Source organism: Otolemur garnettii, unplaced genomic scaffold, assembly GCF_000181295.1.
Source record: "Otolemur garnettii isolate 467f Iridium unplaced genomic scaffold, OtoGar3 scaffold00104, whole genome shotgun sequence".
NCBI lineage: Eukaryota > Metazoa > Chordata > Mammalia > Primates > Galagidae > Otolemur > Otolemur garnettii.
Genome location: NW_003852499.1, coordinates 6,223,929 through 6,242,173, shown reverse-complemented (window position 1 = coordinate 6,242,173; position 18,245 = coordinate 6,223,929). Strand labels below are relative to the sequence as shown.

General features: G+C 49.7%; 1 protein-coding gene across 4 annotated transcripts in view; it reads right to left on the bottom strand.

Moving 5' to 3' along the window:
- Positions 1 to 18,245, bottom strand: part of MICAL3 (microtubule associated monooxygenase, calponin and LIM domain containing 3) — a 201,239-nt gene that overhangs the window by 21,441 nt on the left and 161,553 nt on the right. For all 4 annotated transcript variants that reach the window (XM_023517064.1, XM_023517065.1, XM_023517066.1 and 1 more), the window contains 5 exons: positions 10,741 to 10,854; positions 9,441 to 9,587; positions 8,857 to 8,939; positions 5,191 to 7,009; positions 4,579 to 4,673 (listed from right to left, as the gene is read on the bottom strand). In XM_023517064.1, coding sequence (XP_023372832.1) covers positions 4,579 to 4,673; positions 5,191 to 7,009; positions 8,857 to 8,939; positions 9,441 to 9,587; positions 10,741 to 10,854 — 2,258 coding nt within the window. The remainder of the gene's footprint in view (positions 1 to 4,578; positions 4,674 to 5,190; positions 7,010 to 8,856; positions 8,940 to 9,440; positions 9,588 to 10,740; positions 10,855 to 18,245) is intronic.

The following is an 18,245-nucleotide window of genomic DNA, read 5'->3' as shown; positions in this document are numbered from 1 at the left end:
AAATGAGCTGATGTGGTGGCATCCACCTATAGTCCCAGCTACTTGGGAAGCACTACATTCTACCCTGGGCAACAGAGGAAGACCCTGTCTCAAAAAAAAAAAAAAACCAAAGGCTTGGCACCCGTAGTTCAGTGAGTAGGGCGCTGGGCACATACACCAAAGCTGGCAGGTTCAAGCCTGACATGGGCCTGCTAAAACAACAACTGCAACCAAAAATAGCCAGGCCTTGTGGCAGGCGCCTGTAGTCCCAGCTATTCAGGAGGTTGAGGCAAGAGAATTGCTTAAGTCCAGGAGTGTGAGGTTGCTGTTAGCTGTGATGCCACAGGCAACATAGTGAAACTCCGTCTCAAAAAAAAAAAAAAGATGATTTTTCTAAGCAGCATGCAAAAAACTTCACAGAAAGTACGTAACTATAACCTAAGGAACAGCCTGTGGCTGATGTCAAAATTAAAAGAGGTGGAGACAGTGGTGGCTTCTTCATAATTTACCCATTTCTAAGGCTGGCACTGACTTTGCAGAGGTGATGATCAGAAGGGTGAGATCCTGACCTATCTCTGGTGGGCCTAAGAGGAGAAAGTCAGCGTAAGAGCTGAGTGGGAGCCACCAGGCAAGACAGCCAGCACCACAGTGCTCAAGGAGTAGCTGAGTTAGTTGTATTTCAATTCAGGTTAAAGCAAAGAAAAGAGGAAAACAAGTTCTCTCTAGTTGGTAGGGCTACAGATAATCTGCCTTATCTTTTCTGTAATGAACATTTTATTTATTTATTTATTATTATTTTTTTCTTTTGCAGTTTTTGGCCAGGGCCTGGGTTTGAACCCACCACCTCTGGTATATGGGGCCGGCATCCTACTCCTTTGAGCCACAGGTGCCGCCCTTATTTATTTATTTATTTATTTGTAGAGACAGAATCTCACTTTATTGCCCTCAGTAGAGTGCTATGGCATCGCACAGCTCATCACAACCTCCAACTCCTGGGCCAGCTATTTTTTTGTTGCTATTTGGCCGGGGCTAGGTTTGAACCTGCCAGCCTTGGTATATGGGGCTGGCCCCCTACCCACTGAGCCACAGGTGCCACCCTAATGAACATTTTAAATAAAAATATTTTGAGTGGGCTCTTTTTCCCCTAACAAAACCAAACACAGGCACTTGTCTCCCAGGTGCCTGACCCGGGTGGGGCTTGTGAGGAAGAAGAGCCATCACCTCCATTGTTGTCACCACAGCAGGCCCTGCCTGGGGGCCTGGCTCTGTGAGCAAGAGGCTCCCGCTCTAGTCAGGTCCAATCCCATTCTCACTGGAGGGCACCCTGTTCCCACGCTTATTTTTAAAAATTTCAAATCTACATGAAAGTTGAAAGAAGGTGATAATGAACACCAGTATACCCTTTACCTATATTTGCCAAATGTTAACATTCACCACGTTTTATATACAGATGTATATGTATATATGGATGTTTATATAACCTATTTTCCTAAATCATTTGCAGACATCATGATCCTTCATTCCCTAAAAATTTTAATATGTACTTCTAAGAAAGACAGTTTCCTACATAATTATCTTTATCACCTGCAAGGAATTTAATATTCATCTTATATTTATACCTATCATATAGTCCATGATCAAATTTCCTTAATTGTTCTAAAAATGTCATATATAAATACATATTTTATGAGACCAGGTCTCACTCTGTCACCTGGGCTAGAGTACAGTCCCTTCATCAGAGCTCATTGTAGCCTTAAACTCCTGGGCTCATGATCCTCCTGCCTCAGCTTCCTGAGTAGCTTGGAGTATAGATATATACTACCATACTAATTTTTACATTTTTTTTAAGAGGTAGGGTCTTGTGATGTTACCCAGGCTGGTCTCAAATTCTTGGCCTCAAGTGATGCTCTTACCTTGGTTTCCCAAAGTGCTTGGGATTACAGGCATGAGCCACCACACCCAGTTTTTATGGCTATTTTGTTTTGTTTTGTTTTTCTGCTTTAGCATTCATATCTTGAAATTACATAGTGCTCTGCTCTTGCTTCGGTGGACTCCACACCATGGTGGGAGTCAGGTCAGCTGTTTCCTAGCTTAGCCATCTCTGAGGTCAGTCATCTCCTAGGCCTGACTTTGGCTTTGATATTTCCTCTGTGTGTACACCTGGATCATGGAGCCTCCAAGGCCTCTCTGGTTCTAGGCCCCCATGACTGGGGTCCAAGATCATTCATGTGGACAGGGGGATAACTTGTTCTTCATGCTTGCTGGGCCCTAGAAAAGGATGACTGAGACAACAGCCTTGGCCTACCCAGCTCCGGTAGCTGCTGCTCAGCATCCCAGAAGGTGTTTAATGTAGAAAAGTAGAGACACCTGCACACAACAAAACTTCCTTCCACAGGTGGAAGTTTTTGACCAATACAAGAACTGGCTGAATGTCATCACCACAGTGACCACTGAGGCAAAGTGTATCCTGGACCACATTTTCCTTTCTTCTCTGACTCTCTTAGGGACTCCCTAAAAGCAACACCTATCCTCGGGGTTGGGATGTATTTAGGGACCCACACAAATCCAGAAGCAATTCTCAGCTCAGTTCCACCAGTGGCACCTTCAACCAGATCCAGGGAAGAATGCAGACTCCCAAACCTTTACTCAGCACTGGCCTGGCTCTAGGTGTCCTTCTAAGAATGTGGACAGAGTTAGCCAGCATAGCCAGAGGAGACAAATCTATCAAGGAGATGAGAAATAAAGTGACTGGCTTTCTCCAGTTGGCCAAGTTACTTAAAGAGGAACTAGATCAGGCTGGGAGGAGGGAACCGGAAATGGGCTGCAGAAGCCACCTTCGCCAGGCCGGCCTGTGCAGGGGCTGAGGTCCACCATGACTCTACCCTGGCTGGTCTACTGACCAACAGTTCAAGAATCCCTGGAAGACAAATAGATGGGCAGGCTCAAGTCCAACCCCAGAGAAGCCTCGTAAAGAAAGTACGTGATGTCTTAGGGAAGCTCTACATTCAAAACTAAATGTAGGGCTAGGCATGGTGACTCACACCTGTAATCCTAGCATTCTGGGAGGCTGAGGCAGGTGGATTGTTTGAGCTCAAGAGTTGAAGAACTCTACTAAAAACAGAAAAATTGGCTCAGTGCCTGTGGCTCAAGTGGCTAAGGCGCCAGCCACATACATCTAAGGTGGCAGGTTCAAATCCAGCCTGGGCCTGCCAAAACAACAATGACGGCTGCAACCAAAAAATAGCCAGGCGTTGTGGTGGGTGCCTGTGGTCCCAGCTACTTGGGAGGCTGAGGCAAAAGGCTTGCTTGAGCCCAGGAGTTGGAGGTTGCTGTGAGCTGTAATGCTACTGCACTCTACCCAGGGGGACAGCTTGAAGCTCTGTCTCAAAAAAAAAATAGAAAAATTAAGTGGGCATAGTGGTGCTCACCTATAGTTCTAGCTACTCAGGAGGGTAAGGCAAAAAGATTGCTTGAGCCCAGGAGTTTGAGGTTGCTGTGAGCTATGACACCACAGCACTCTACCCAAGGTGACAGAGTGAGACTCTGTCTCAAAATAAAACAAAACCTATGGAGGTAGGAGGAGTCGGGCCTTCACCTTGGCTAGGAGGGTGAGCCTGTGCCACAAGGCTGGAGAGTGGAGGTGGAGAGTAGAGTGGGACAGCTTCCCCTGACTCTGCCAAGCTGCCAGGGTTTCAGTTCTCATCCCAGCACCGTCTCTGACATGGGTGCCACCTAGAACTTGCTAGAATTCCCTCCTCCAATAGCAATGGACAGAAGAATCCTTGGAAATCAGAAGACTAAGCAAGTACCTGAGGGAGGCTGGTGATAAAAAAGCCTCCACACCAAGACTTACTCCTCAGGGTCAAGGCCTCCACACCTCTTCCTGAGCCCTGAGTAGTGGGAGGGCCAAGTCAGACCCAGCATGTACCCTGCTTGGGTTCCTGGAGCGGTTCTTTAAGAACAGAAATTCCTCTCTAATTAACAAACCTCTGAGCAGCAACATTACCAGGTGTATCCCTCAGCATCTGCCTCAGCCTGAAGCGCTCCTCCATGTCCTGTTGCCCCATCCACAACCCCAAGCACTGACAGCCTTTCCCCTGCCACTCTGGAGGTGGAGGATGCCCTGCACTTGCACTACACAGGACTTTCAGAAGAAAAAAAGAACAAATGGACAATGCCAGGCTTCCTAAAGGTGAAGAGACACCTTAAGCATGGAATGCCTCTGGTCTTATCATCACAAGGACTCCTATTGTGAAAGAAGCAAAACCCCCAGACACTCACAAGGCCAGGCACGGTGGCTCATGCCTGTAATCCTAGCACTCTGGGAGGCTGAGGCAGGTGGATTGATTGAACTCACGAGTTTGAGACCAACCTGAGCAAAAGCGAGACCCCATCTCTACCAAAACTAGAAAAAATTGAAGCAAGAGAATCGCTTGAGCCTGAGTCAGAGGTTGCTGTGAGCTATGATGCCATGGCCTTCTACCTAGGGTAACAGCTTGTCTTGAAAAATAAATGAATAAATAAATAAAAAGCCCATGAGAAGATTTCCCTTTCTGTCTTCTCTGGGACCCTGGAAACCCAGGGGACTAGACTACACACCTCTCGCTTGGACTTCTGTGAGGCCCTCTCAAGGATGTCATCACTGGAAAGATCTGAGTCCTCTGAGAAACTCAGCTGGCGCCGGAGCTGCAGCTCTGTGGGAGGAAAGGAGAGGAGAGGCCCAGTGAGGACAGTGGCCAGCCTGCCAGCACATGGTTCTTTCCCAATTTCTACATTTGCACAGCCTGGCAGATGGGGTGGACAGGTGGTTTCTTTTTAATTTAAGTGATTCTTAGCCCATACTGAGGGGCCAGTAGCTGGGATGTTGGCACTGTCTTGCACTCTCTGGGTAGAAGCAGAGTGCAAACTATCTTGCCCAGTCCCCCAGGCAGTCTTGCACTCTGCAGGCCTCCTGCGGTCGTGTGACTTCAGGAAGGACACAAACCTTCAAAGTCTCCCTTACTCAGTTCCGAGCCATTTTTAGAATGATTCCATTAAGCAAGGACATGCCCTATGACCCTGTTACCTCCATTTTGGTCCCCCAGCCCCAGCAGCACAGCACTTAAGAAGTCTTGGGACGCAGCATATCAAAGTGGCTATTTTGAAAACACCAAATGCCCAGAGACAGAATCCTTCTGCTCTGCCCACAGGATCCCCTTGGCTCCAACCCACCTGTCCGCATGACGGGAGGCATCCTATGCTTGCCAGAGTCCACTGTGGCGCCACTGGAAGGGGTGCTGGGGCAGGATTTGTCATCAGCCTTTTTCTTTTTGTCCTTCTTATACCCGGAGAAGACCGACTTCCACAAGGACTTGGGCTTGGAGGCTGCTTCCTCCAGGAGGCTGGGGCTGGGTTTCTCCAGGGGCCGGCCCTCACCTTTGGGCTTCTTCTCTTTCTTGTTTCTGCGAGGGGAGAAGAGTGATGACCTCTTCTTGCTCTTCCCACTGGAGCCCTCAGATGAAGTGACAGAACCATCTGGGCCTCCTGAGTCTGACGGTGGGGAGAGGGCCTCCTCACTGAGTGCTCCATGCTTCAGGGTGGGCTCCTCAGAGCCTTTGAGGATGGGACGTCCAGGAGACTCGGCCCCACGGTCCTTGCCCTGGGAGGACGCTGAGGCTGTCTTTCGGGACCTGGGGGCCCCGGCTGCCACCTGTACTTCCTGCATCCTGCTCAGCTGCTTGGCCATGGCGTCCCGCAGTGCCTGGCTCTTCACAGACTTCTCCCTGGCTCGCATGCGCTCCTCAGCCAATTCTTTGGCCTCTGGAGAGACCAAGGGCAGTGCCCTCTTCTGTAGCTGGGCAGCACCCTCCAGGGCAGGCAGCCTCCCATTCTCCTTGGCTGGAGGCAAGTGGAGGGGCTTCTCAGGGCGCAACCAGCAGGAGGGGGGTGTGAAGAACTTCTCCTGTATACTCGAGTCCTCGGTCTTGTCGTCATACGTGTCTTCCACATCATCTGCAAAGGGGATCTCATCTACGCTCTCCACAAATGACTTCCGCACCTCATCCCGGGGGGGCTGGGCAGGCTCTCGGGGGGGTCGCATAAATGTGGCAGGTGGGGGTGGCAGGGCCACGGAGGCCTTAGGCTGGGTTTCCTTGTGCTCACAGGGCCTCCTCCGCAGAGTGGCGGGCTCCTCGCCCGGAGGTGGGGGCGGTGGTGGGCTGGAGGGTGGGGTGAGCATGGCAGAGTCCGAGGTGTTGAAGCTCTGGCTCCCCAGGGTCTTCATGTTGGAGGAGCTACCATGAAGGCCCAGACCGGAGCTGCTGGACAGGTCCCTGCGCTCCTCCTGGGAGCTTCTCAGCTCTCGATCAGATGGTGATTTGGGAGTTGGCAGGGAGGGCTGGTCGCCCTCTGACTTTGGCAGGCCCAGCCTTTGAGGAACAGACGGAGGTTTTAGAAGATGGAGCCCCTCATCCTGAGGGGACTTTTCAACTGAATAGGCCTTCAGGGCGACTGGCTTGAGGGCAGGTGAGGAGAAGCTGGGCTCAGGACCCTTGCTGCGATCCACAGGCATGAGCCCGAGGCTGCGGCGGATCTCAGCGCTTTTCATCCAGAACTCTTCCACGAGGTCATTCCGTTTGAGGGCCTCGTCCACAGGGAGAGGGCTGCCCAATTTGTCCCTGGAGTCAGCTTGGCTTTTGACAGGAAGCGGGGTAAGGGGAGTGGATGTTTTGGCTGGAATAGGCTGAAAGCGTATGGGGGACAAAGTGGGGGATGGGATGGTGGCCTCAGAGGATGGCTGAGGCTGGGAGCAGATGGGGAGCAGTGTGGAGGGGGGTGCAGAGGTGGCCGATGGAGACAGAGGTGGTGGACTCCTGGGTGAGGCTGGGGTCCTGGTTTCTGGCAGAGCCACTGGCTGAGACCGGATAGGAGAGTACACAGCATTAGGATCAGTGGGGACTTCAGCTCTGGGTTTCTCTTTGGGGAGCAAAGGTTCAGGGAAAAAGCGCTCCTCAGGTGACTTCACCTTGGTAGCAAGTGGGATCTGGGGCCCCTATAGAAAGAAAGACAGAAGCCACTTAGAGGGCTAGGGTTTTAATGGTCAGCAAAAAGCTGTAGGCAGCTTTGTTGCTCAAAGGGCTTATGCCTGTTGAAATAAATTCCTCCCTATGTCCTTTCCACTATTATTCAAATGGCTCCAGGAGAACCTTTATCACTTTATGCTCTATTTGTCCATTTTTGGAACTATCCTACTTAGTTTGAACAGAGTAGGCTTTCAGGTGTGATTCATCTCTAGAACATCCTATGTTCTTTGTTCACTGATATGAACAGTATTCAAAAGGACAGAAGTAAATGCCACTCTCAAAGCAACGCCCCGAACCATAATCCCCGACATTTGTGCAGAGGGGCCAGTGCCAGAAGATTGAAGATAGTTATTTAACTGTCTGTATTATGACCAAATTGTCCTTCCCAGGAAGCTCAGAGATGTACACAGATATCCTACACTAACCCACATATCCCCCATCCAAGCGTCTTAATAAACAAAGTCCCCCATTTCACAGATAAAAATCACCAAATAAAGGCCAAGGCGGGAGGATACCTTGAGACCAGGAGTTTGAGACCAGCCTGAGCAAGAGTGAGACCCCATCTCTACTAAAAGTAGAAAAATGAGCCGAGCACTGTGACAGGTACCTATAGTCCGAGCTACTCAAGGAGCTGAGGCAAGAGGATTGCTGGAGCCCAAGAGTTTGAGGTTGCTGTGAGCTATGATGCCACAGCACTCTATCCAGGGCAATAGAGTGAGACTCTGTCTCAAAAAAAAAAAAAAAATCACCAAATAGTTGCTTCCGAGAGCCCCCAAAACCAGGTCTTCTGGCCATCTCTCTGATCTGTCCTCCAGAGAATACTTCCCAAACCATACCCATGTTCAGTTTATTCTTCAATGTATGGTTCACACGACACAGGCAATCTGAATACATTTTTTCTTTTTTAGAGACAGATTCTTACTGTCACCCAGACTAGAGTCCAGTGGTGCAATCACAGTTCACTGCAACCTCAAACTCCAGGGCTTAAGTAATCCTCCTGCCTCTGCCCCTCAAAGTACCAAGATTATAGGTGTGAATCATTATGCCTGGCCCCAAATACATACTTTTTAATTTTAACAGTTAAACTTTATTTTAACGTAATATTAAGAAAAATATTACCTGTCACATCAAACCAACAGTCCAGTCAATATTATTGCTATAATTTAAAAATAATTTTTTTTTAAAAAACGAGACAGGATCTTGCTCTGTCATATAGGCTGGAGTAGAGTGGCACAATCATAGCTCACTACAGCCTTGTGTTCCCAGGATTAAGCCATGCTTCCACCTCAGTCTCCCAAGTACGCCGGGACTATGGATGTAAGCCACCATGCCTAGCTAAGTTTTTAAGTTTTTGTAGAGGTGGGGTCTCACTGTATTGCCCAAGCTGGTATTGAACTCCTGGACTTAAGTGATCTTCCTACCTCAGCTTCCCAAAGTCCTAGGATTACAGATATAAGCCACTATGCCCAGTCCCCAAATAAACTTACTTTTAACATAAAGTAGTATGTGGACCTGGTAGAGTACCACAGGGATAGAAAACTTGGGTCTGAGGCCTATGTGGGGCAGGCTGGGAGATGCCACCCAAAGAGACTTGTCCCCAAGATGGTCAACTGGAACCCCAAGGGTGCTCCTGTACAAACAGCTCTGCTTAGCATAAGGAGCAAACACATTTTTTATTCTTCCTCAGAATGAGGACACCAGTGGGCTACTTCGGCTTTGGTCTTTGTAGGCCTCATGCCAAAGGCCCTAAGACAGTTATACATGCCCCAGGGTCCCATTAGTTCTCCATCCTCCATGGGGAACCCCAAACTCTTACCTCTGCCAGAGGGCTGTGCACTGGAGTGAGCAGAACGGCTTGTTCTTGAGGGGGTCGGATGGGGCCGGAAGCTTGGGAGGGATCTGAAAAGGATATAGGGACTTGGAAGAGGAATGCCCTTTGTGCTAGGAGGGCACCCCTCTCTGCCGACACCAGTGAGAGCGTCCTGCTGTCAGCTGGCTGTCTGCAGAGGATAGAGGGTTGAGCTGAGCTGACTCATGCATGGTCTTGAGCCTGCTCCTCAGCTAATCTCTGGAAAGAACAGATCCTCTCTGAGGTGAGGGATCCAGCCCAGTACCCTCCTGCGGTGGTGCACTTTGCCAGCACTGTCAGAGTGCCGACCTTCTTCATGCGTATAGTCTGTATCCAAAGCTTTGAAATTACCTTCTGCCCTCCCACTGCCCCAAACAACATGAGAAGAGAGACAGGTGGGAGGAGGAGAGGCACGGAGCTGCTTGCCCCTGGGGGCCAGTGTGAGGCTCACTCTGCTGCCTGCCCACAGGGCCGGGTGCTCTGTGCCACTCAGCTTGCAAGGTTCTCCCAGGAATTCTGGAAGCTACGTTTCCTGCTGGCAGCAGACTTACCTCTCTCTTGTTGCTTTGGCAAGGCAGGTAGTTTCTCCTCCTCATCTTCTGACACCCTCAGCTCCAGCTCTGCCTCCACCTCAGCCTGGCGCTGCAAGCGGAGTTCTGTCTCGGCATCTGATGGGATGTCATCAGACCAGTGCTGATCTGGTAGAGGGAAGCGACAAACCTGGGTGCACATTCCAAGTGAAGCCATGTGGCTTTTCCATTTCCTCAGACAATGGCCCAACCAGTGTACCATATGCATCCCAGTCGCTCAGGTTTGGGCCAGGCTCTGAGGGCCAGGCGAGCCTGCCTCTTACCTGGTGACAGACCCTGCCTGCTAGGCCTCTCCAGCTTCTAAGAGACGCAGCCAAGAGAACTTCCCTGCTCCAAACACACTGTTCTTTGCAAGGTGGTGTTTCATCAGAGCCTGTTGGGCTCCATTTCTTCTTAAATACGTCTCTGATAACATGTACCAGGCCCCACCAAAGAGAGAGACTTGGAGTATGCCTATGGAGGGCAGATCTGAACTCCTGGCCCCACCATCTGTGCTCTTGATGCCCACCTCTATAGCCGAGATCTCTGTTCCGCCCAGTCCCCGCTTCCTTACCCCACCAACCACACTGAAATTCTTAGCATACCACTTCTCGGCATTTAGCTTTCAGAGGGCATCAATAGCATGAATGTTCCTGCCACATTGCCCAGTCCAGCAGGCACAGAGGTGTGCTGGTGACACAGTGAGTAACTCTGAGGCCCACCCCCATTGTATAGTAGAGATACAGCTTCTCCTGGGGTGATTTACAGTATACTCTGTTAAAGGACTGGAGGAGGGCCTGAAGGGGTATGTAAAGTTTGTTCTCTGGACTCAAGGGGGCTACCATGCAAGGGAGAACACTCAGACTCCTCCTCCTGGAGGAGCTGCCCCTGCATTGAGCCCCAAATTTTCTTAGGCTCCCCAACTGCAGCTCCAGGAGTCCAGGCCATGCCAACTGGTGCCAAGAGGGTGAAACTGGATGGGAGAACACTCAGACTCCTCCTCCTGGAGGAGCTGCCCCTGCATTGAGCCCCAAATTTTCTTAGGCTCCCCAACTGCAGCTCCAGGAGTCCAGGCCATGCCAACTGGTGCCAAGAGGGTGAAACTGGATGCACTCAAGTCACCAGTGGGCAGGGCAAATGGACAAGGAGACCTAACGGCCACCTCCCCTGAGCGCTTTCCTTTTGGTTTAAAGAGTGTTGTTTTCCTGAGTTTCAATTGCTCTGACCCTGCCTCCAGTGGGGAACAGGTGTCACCACAGGGGGAGGGGAGGTTGGGCCGTACCATCATCCAGCTCAGCACCAGTGTCCCCTGGGTCCCCATCCTCTGCTGCCTCCCCTTCTATCTCTGCCGGCTCCGAGTCCACATCTTCCTCCAGGTAATTCTCATCCAATGGGACTGTAAAGCAGAAATGTTCAAAGAAAGGAAGGAAAGGAAAGACAGATAGACTGCCTCTGCAGATAGCAAAGAGGTATTGCTTTCTCCAGGGTTGTAACGTGCAAGCCAAGGGAGAAGTCATCAGACTTGCGGGAGCTCTCCACATTCAGTGTGGTGCTAGGGAGGCCCAGGCCCATCCTGAGCGCAGGAAACTTACATTTCCCAGTGCTAGTGGAGCTAGCAGAAGAATAGCTGGAGGCCTGTCATTTTCCCTCTTCCTCCAGAGGCTGCTATAAGAGCCTCAAGCTAGAGAAGGATGGGAGGGGAACACTGCTCTGGCCCAGACTGGCAGGCACCTGCCCAAGATGGAGCTATGGTGCTGTTCCCTGCACACCAGGTGCGGTGCTGGCTGCCTCACATGCCTTCGGTCATTCAGTCCTCATAATTCAGGTTGAGTGCCCTAAATATGAAATTTAAAATGCTCCAAAATCTGAATTTTTTTTTTGCATAAAATCATTAGAGATACTATATAAAATCACCTTCAGCCCATGTGAATATGGTATGTATGAAACAAATGCATTTCGTGTTGAGACTTGGGTCTCATCCCCAAGATAACTTGTTGGGTATATGAAAACATTCCCAAATCCAGAAAAATCTGATATCTGAAACACTTCTGTTCCCAAGCACTTTAGAGGTACTCAACCTGTAATACAATTAGAGCGACCGTTTCTAATTCCTTCCTTTCAGTGCAAAAACCCAGGCCCAGGCATTTTAGGTGGCATGTTCCTGCCACATTGCTCAATCCAGCAGGCACAACAATGTGCTGGTGATGCAGTGAGTAACTCTGGGGCCCACTCCCATTGGCTGGCAGAGGTGCAGCTTCTCCTGGGGTAATTTGAGAATACTTCGTTAAAGGACTGGAGGAGGGCCTGAGGGGTATGTAAAGTTCGTTCTCTGGACTCACGGCCCCTTCAGTGCTACAGAACTAAGGAGAACCCTCAGACGATTCCTTCCAGAGGAGCTGCCCCTGACCGCGCACTCCTTCCCCCATCTCTGCTCACTCAGAACTCACACTCACAGCTGAGAACAAAACACCGCAGCTCAGAAAGCAACACACACTGCCTAAGGGATGCCACGAGTTCCCCGAGTCCCCTCAGACTCACAGAACCCATTTGCCAGGGGGCCTAGGGGCTCTTCTAGGGTTCTAAGCACAGCCACCCTCAGATTTACATTTCAGGAAATGGGTTGTGCTTTGATTTATATTTACAAGAAGGCAGGGGGAACAGAAGAACCAGCTGGGAGGTGAGGAGCGTTAGGTTGATGTCTAAAACAGCTGTGCTCAAGTGGGAGGGGGTAGCCTGGGTAATGAGGCCCTTGCATCCTAATACCCGAGGCTGTGTATGAGACTGAGGTCAGAGCATAATGAAAAAAGGCATGGACACAGCTCCTTTGAGGTAGGATGGGAAGCAAGTGTCTCTGACCAGGAAGGGGTCTTGGAAAGTGTTTGTGTTCTATTTCTTGACCTGCAAGGTTGTTACTCAAGTTCTTGTTTCTTTAATAATTCCTTAAACTAGGCTGGGTGTAGTGGCTCATGCCTGTAATCCTAGCACTCTCGGAGGCCAAGCCAGGTGAATTACCTGAGCTCAGGAATTTGAGACCAACCTGAGCAAGAGTAAATAGCTGGGCATTGTGGCAGGCACCTGTAATCCCAGCTACTCAGGAGGCTGAGACAAGAGAATCGCTTGAGCCCGAGAGTTTGAGGTTGCTGTGAACTATGATGACATGGCACTATTATATCCAGGTTGACAAAGTGAGACTCTGTCTCCAAAAAAAAAAAAAATAGAAAGAAAAAAGAAAAAAATTCCTGAAGCTGTATACTCATCTTTTATGCACAGCTCATAAGAAGACAGTTCAAACCCAGCTTTTGGAGCACTGTGTGATACAGGTCTGGATTGGAACAGATGGGTGGCGTGGGTTATGGGGGACGGGGGAGCTCTGGGGCAAGCTGGCAACCACAGCAGCCCATGGAGCAGGCAGTGCCACAGTGTTGTTCTATGATGACAGTATTTGCTGGAGGAAACACTGGGAAAAGCTACTCAATTATTTCCATAGGTTAAAACCTTTGTGTGAAGCCAGTCATGGTGGCTCACACCTGTAATCCCTGCACTTGGGAGGCCGATGTGGGTGGACTGCCTGAGCTCACAGGTTCAAGACCAGCCTGAGCAAGAGCAAGACCCCGTCTCTAAAAGAAAAAATAGCCAGGCATTGTGGTGGACACCTGTAGTCCTGGGTACTCAGAAAGTTGAGGCAAGAGAATTACTTGAGCCCAAGAGTTGGAGGTTGCTGTGAGCTGTGATGCATGGCACTCTACCAAGGGTGACAAAGTGAGATTCTGTCTCAAAAACAAAGAAACAACCCCCTCCCCCAAACAAAAAACCTTTGTGTGACAGTGTTGCTCTCAAACAAGATGGTTCATCAAACACCAGGAAGCATAAACAAAAACCCTACCAAAAATCATTGACCTCCTCTTGGCCACTCCTTGAGCTTTCTCTTTGGATAGTAAATTCATTGTTTCACTACACCATTTCTGAGAAGGCTGGTGAAAGCAGAATGTGGGCTTGTCCTGCAGAGAGCCCACTGCCCCTGCTTTGTCTGGGCACTGAGAAAGTAACTTGACACCCTTGCTGGTGAGTGAACTAGAAGCTAGTACCCAGGAGAAACCCCACACAGGTGCCCCCAGTCTGGCCCAGCTAAGGCACACCGAAGCAGCCTGATTCAGTCCTCCCTGCACCCCCCCCCCCGGTTCTTCTACTTAAGAGTTCCCACTAAGAAGCATCTGTGGTAGAGTCAGAAGGGTAAGAAGTCTGCACTCCTTGGCAGTACCTTGAAAGAAACAATTGTCACATGTGTCAAAAAACAAACAAGTGAGAAACAACAGTGCAGCAGCAGCAGGCGTTGAAAGAGAGGCAGCTTGAGGATGGAACTGGGGTTAAATCCGGGTTAAGATGGAGCGTGGGGTGCTAGCAGCTGCCACGCAAGTTGAGGCGCACACACTGTGGAAGCCAGCAGTCGCTGATGTACTGAGCCTTCGGGTCCTTTCAGTCGCGGTAGCACAGCCCTATGGTTCCCTTCAGTCATGGTAGCGCAGCCCTATCCGCTTGGACTAGGGATGCTTGCTAATTGGAAGGGGGGGGGCGCGACAGTTTCTGCTCACAGAATTACTGGCTCAGAGGAGGCTTTCCCCCTCTCCTCACAGTTGTCTGAGGCACCCCCTGACTTATGTGCACCTGTTTATTCTCCCTGTTGCTGGTGAGGACAAGGGGATACACTGGTACAGGCCCATGAGCTCCAATCTGCCCGTCCCAGAAGCAGCTATCACAACAGAGTGCTCAGCTGGGAGAGACGCTGCCCTCCACCAGTGGAGTTTGATGACATATGGAGGGACTTTGATGTCCTCATGACTTGGGTGAGGTGGAAGCTGCATTAACATTCCACGGGCAAAGGCCAAGGATGTTAAACCCCCTATGAGGGAAAAACTGTCCTGCCCAAGATGCTGGTAGCCCCTCATTGAGAAACGTATTTCCAAAAAAACTCAGGAAGGACAGATAAATTTTCTCAACTCTCTTTGGCCTAATGCTTAAAGAGATGCTTGCTTATACATCAGTCTAGAGCAGCGGTTCTCAACCTGTGGGTCGTGACCCGCAGGAACTGTATCAAAGGGCTACAGCATTAGGATGGTTGAGAACCACTGGTCTAGAGAGCCTGTATTCACCAACCCTTTCCTCTCCCTCTTCACTGATAATTTCTCCATAAATCTCCACTGAGTTTTCACTGTTTCCTTCTCTGGTACCTTTGCAGTTCTGTGGAGTATCGTCTGATTCCCTGACTTTCACACTCACTTGCTACCTAACTTAATTTCAACAGATTTTAAACCTCAGTGCTACAGTATCCCTTCGGCCAGGCGCAGTGGCTCATGCCTATGATCCCAGCATTGTGGGAGGCTGAGGAGGGAGAACTGCTTGAGCTCAGGAGTTTGAGACTTACCTCAGCAAGAGTGAGACCCTGACTCATTTAAAAGAAAAAAAAAAAAAACCTAGCTGGGCGCCAGGACAAGCGCCTGTAATCCCAGGGCTTCCAGAGGCTGAGACAGCAGGATGCTCACAGCCCGAGTCCGAGGTTGCATTGAGCTATGATGCCATTGTACTCTGCTCAGGGCATAGGGTGGGACTCTATCTCAGCAACAACAACAACAAAAAGCAAGGAAATTTAAAAAAATAATAAAGTGTTCCTTCAGTTTTGGCCTTTCCTACCAACCTCTATCAATGACTGCCCTGGTCCTGCCTCTGCTATTCCTTTCTGAGCTGCTCTGAGGACATGGGGTGTGCGTCTGGCCCATGCAAGAATGGCTGCCTGGGTGAGGCATGCATGTGCCCCCTCCCGCTTCCAGCACCCTGGCATGCACTAGTGACAGGCCCAGGGTTCTAGTGTTAAGGTACCAGCACAGCTGCCTAGAAAGAGAGGTTACAGTAAGGGGGAGAGAACAAACATCACCAGACTACCTCCGGAGACCGTCTCCAGCCAGGCCTGCACTGCCGCACGGCGTATGGAGGGAAGGTCGGGCACTGAATTTAAAACAGATGACAAAACAAATGCAAAGTTACACAGCAATAAGCTTCTCGATGAGGAGAGCTGTCCAAAACAGAAGAAAAACTAGGTGACATTACAAGAGGCCCTTCCCACACTGGTGACGGGTAACAGCCCAGTAGTTAGCCTGTATGACTGGTATCCAGGACAAAGAGAGAAGAGGGAACCCGAGGGAGGGTCCAGGGTCGGTGTAGAGATACAGATTCTGTATCTGATTCCACAGCCAGTGTGTGACATCCTGGTCAGCAGAGTCTCTCTTATCAACCTCTGCAGAGCTGCTGGGTGTTCACAGTGCCACAAAAGCCAGTCACAGAAGCTGGTCTTGCCTATAGGTAAAGATGTGGGGCTGGGGAGGATTGGATGTCCCACTAATGGCTAAGTTTCACGATGGCAGGAACCATTCCTTCTATGTGCTCAGAGCCCTGTAGGGTACACGGCCATGACTGGTGCTGGATGAAAACATGAACGTGAGTGAGAGAGAAACAGGTCTGTGAGCTTGAGGATTGCCGGGGAGGACGGCATGGCAGCTACCATGCTCCTCGACAGTCTCCATTTTTTCTCTTACTGCTATTCTTTTATTAAAAGAAGCCAGATTGAGGTACATCTTTGTCCTACTGTGCAACCCAGATCACTACACCTAAAGCATGGAGTGATTACACTAGCTACTGTACAGGCCTCCTTGACATAAATTTCTTCCTAAAAGTTCGTTTTACCTCAAAACATGTTCCCCCTGCTTCTTGCCAATGCACATTCACACCCAGACACACTCCACGAAGAAAGCACCTTACAAAGTGGGGAAAGAGTGACTTTGCCTAGAAATGTGGGAGAAAGATAGTGACTTTTTGGTTTTTCCCAAGGCCCAAATAACACCCTGTACTATTTTGCATCAATAGAGACAGAGCCTACAACCTCTTCGTCCACAGAGAACTTTACATATCCTCAAATGACAGTCAAAGGCAGTCATCACAATTAACATTGGGAAAATGAAATGCACTGCTGGCTCCTGCTTTTGGCTCTTACCCTAACAGAAAGGTCATTAGCAGTAGCAGGAGGGGAGGTAGGGGCTGGAGGTGCTCAGAGGCACTCTGGGACCTCGGATCCGCAAACAGTTACCTCTAGAAGTAGAGGACTCAGAGGTTGGTACCATTCTCTCCTCCTCCTCTTTCTCACGAATATGTGTCCAGTGCACATCAGCCTGGATCTCCAAGGGATCCGCTGGGTTTATAATCTGCTGTAGCCTCTGGTTCCCGGCTAGTATACCAGGTTCAGGGGGTAGAGGAGATGAACGGGAGGAAGGAGGGAGAAAATAAACAGTCAAGGGAAGGAGGGAATGAAACACCACAGGAAAAGAAATACAAAGAAAAGTTATAGCATTGGCCAGGATCAGTATGAATCAGAAAGACGAAAAAACTGAGAGCACATGTGCACGCGCACACACACACACCACTCCTGCTCATTCAATGTAAGTCATTTAAAGCTTGGCATACACTATTAATTTCAAAGAAGAGAATCACACATTCTAACTCGAAATGCAGATAGAACTTTCTTTTGTGATGCTTTTTTCATCCTAAAACTGCATCTGTGGGACCCCCCATGCCAAGCTGGGAAAATAGATTACAACTGGCCTCTGAAGGACCAGTCCCCTAGGGGTCATGAGGACTCAGTTCTGTCATCTAGCACAGTGAGACCCCAAGAACACATCATTCTTGCCCTTTTGCTGGTCCCAAGTGCTTATTTCCACCTGCCACACTAACTGCTTCTCCTTTGAGATTTAAGGCAAGTGACAAGGGGGAGGTGGGAGGGAACTGTGTTGCTCTCCCATGAGCCAGCACCTCACATAGGACAGAGCGTACTTTCTTGGTATTTCAGTTTTTACCTTCTGCAGTTAGAGCTATTACAACAGAGAAAGTCCCCTCCCCAAATGGGTTTTGTGGTTCAAGCTGGGTCTATGGCAGGATCACGGGGTTGAGGAGACAACGGTTGGTATAGGAAGCAGAGCTCTGTCTAATACATTCCTGAAACTCTAGGATTTAGCTCATGGGGAGGAATAAGACCAATACTGCGGTCAAAGTCCTTTTCCTTAAAACTCCATTTGGTGCCCCCACTGGTCCCTTCTGACACAAAACTTGGTTCCTCAGCTCAGTGAAAACTCACTAGCTGGCCTTTAGATTTTTCTTGCATCCCCTACCCTGTGGATCCCTTTAGTTAGTACTTGGATCACACTGTACAGCTGGGTTGAAATAAAGGGACAGCTAGCAACCTGGGGGGAGGGGCACCCTCCACAGGAGGGGGCTGTTAGGCAGGTGCCACTTGATTTGAAAGGTCTGGGGCTACTGTCAGGAGCCAGCTTCCACCTGGGAATGTACAGCACACTTCCCCTCAACAGTCCCCCTGCCAATCTGGCTTCGGCTTTAGTTGCTAAAACCTCAACTTCTCAAGTTCAAGAAGCATGGAATGTGATATAGGCAGAAATTGCCAATAAGACCACCCAATACAGATTACAGGTGCTTACACTATGCTCTGCTGGGGGGTGGGGGGGTGTTTACCTGGCCCCTCATGTACTCCCTTTCTAGGGCTAATGGTGTCTATGGATTCATGGACTTTTCCTAACGTCAATTTGCCTCCTTGGTGCTGGATGGGGCTGAATCACAGCCAGGCTTTAGATATCTCCGGACTGAGGAAGGTAAGGCAAACATGCAGGATCTCTCTTTTGTTTCTCAGCAACAAGGGGAAGATGGCGATTCTTCTTTTTTTTTTTTTTTTTTTTT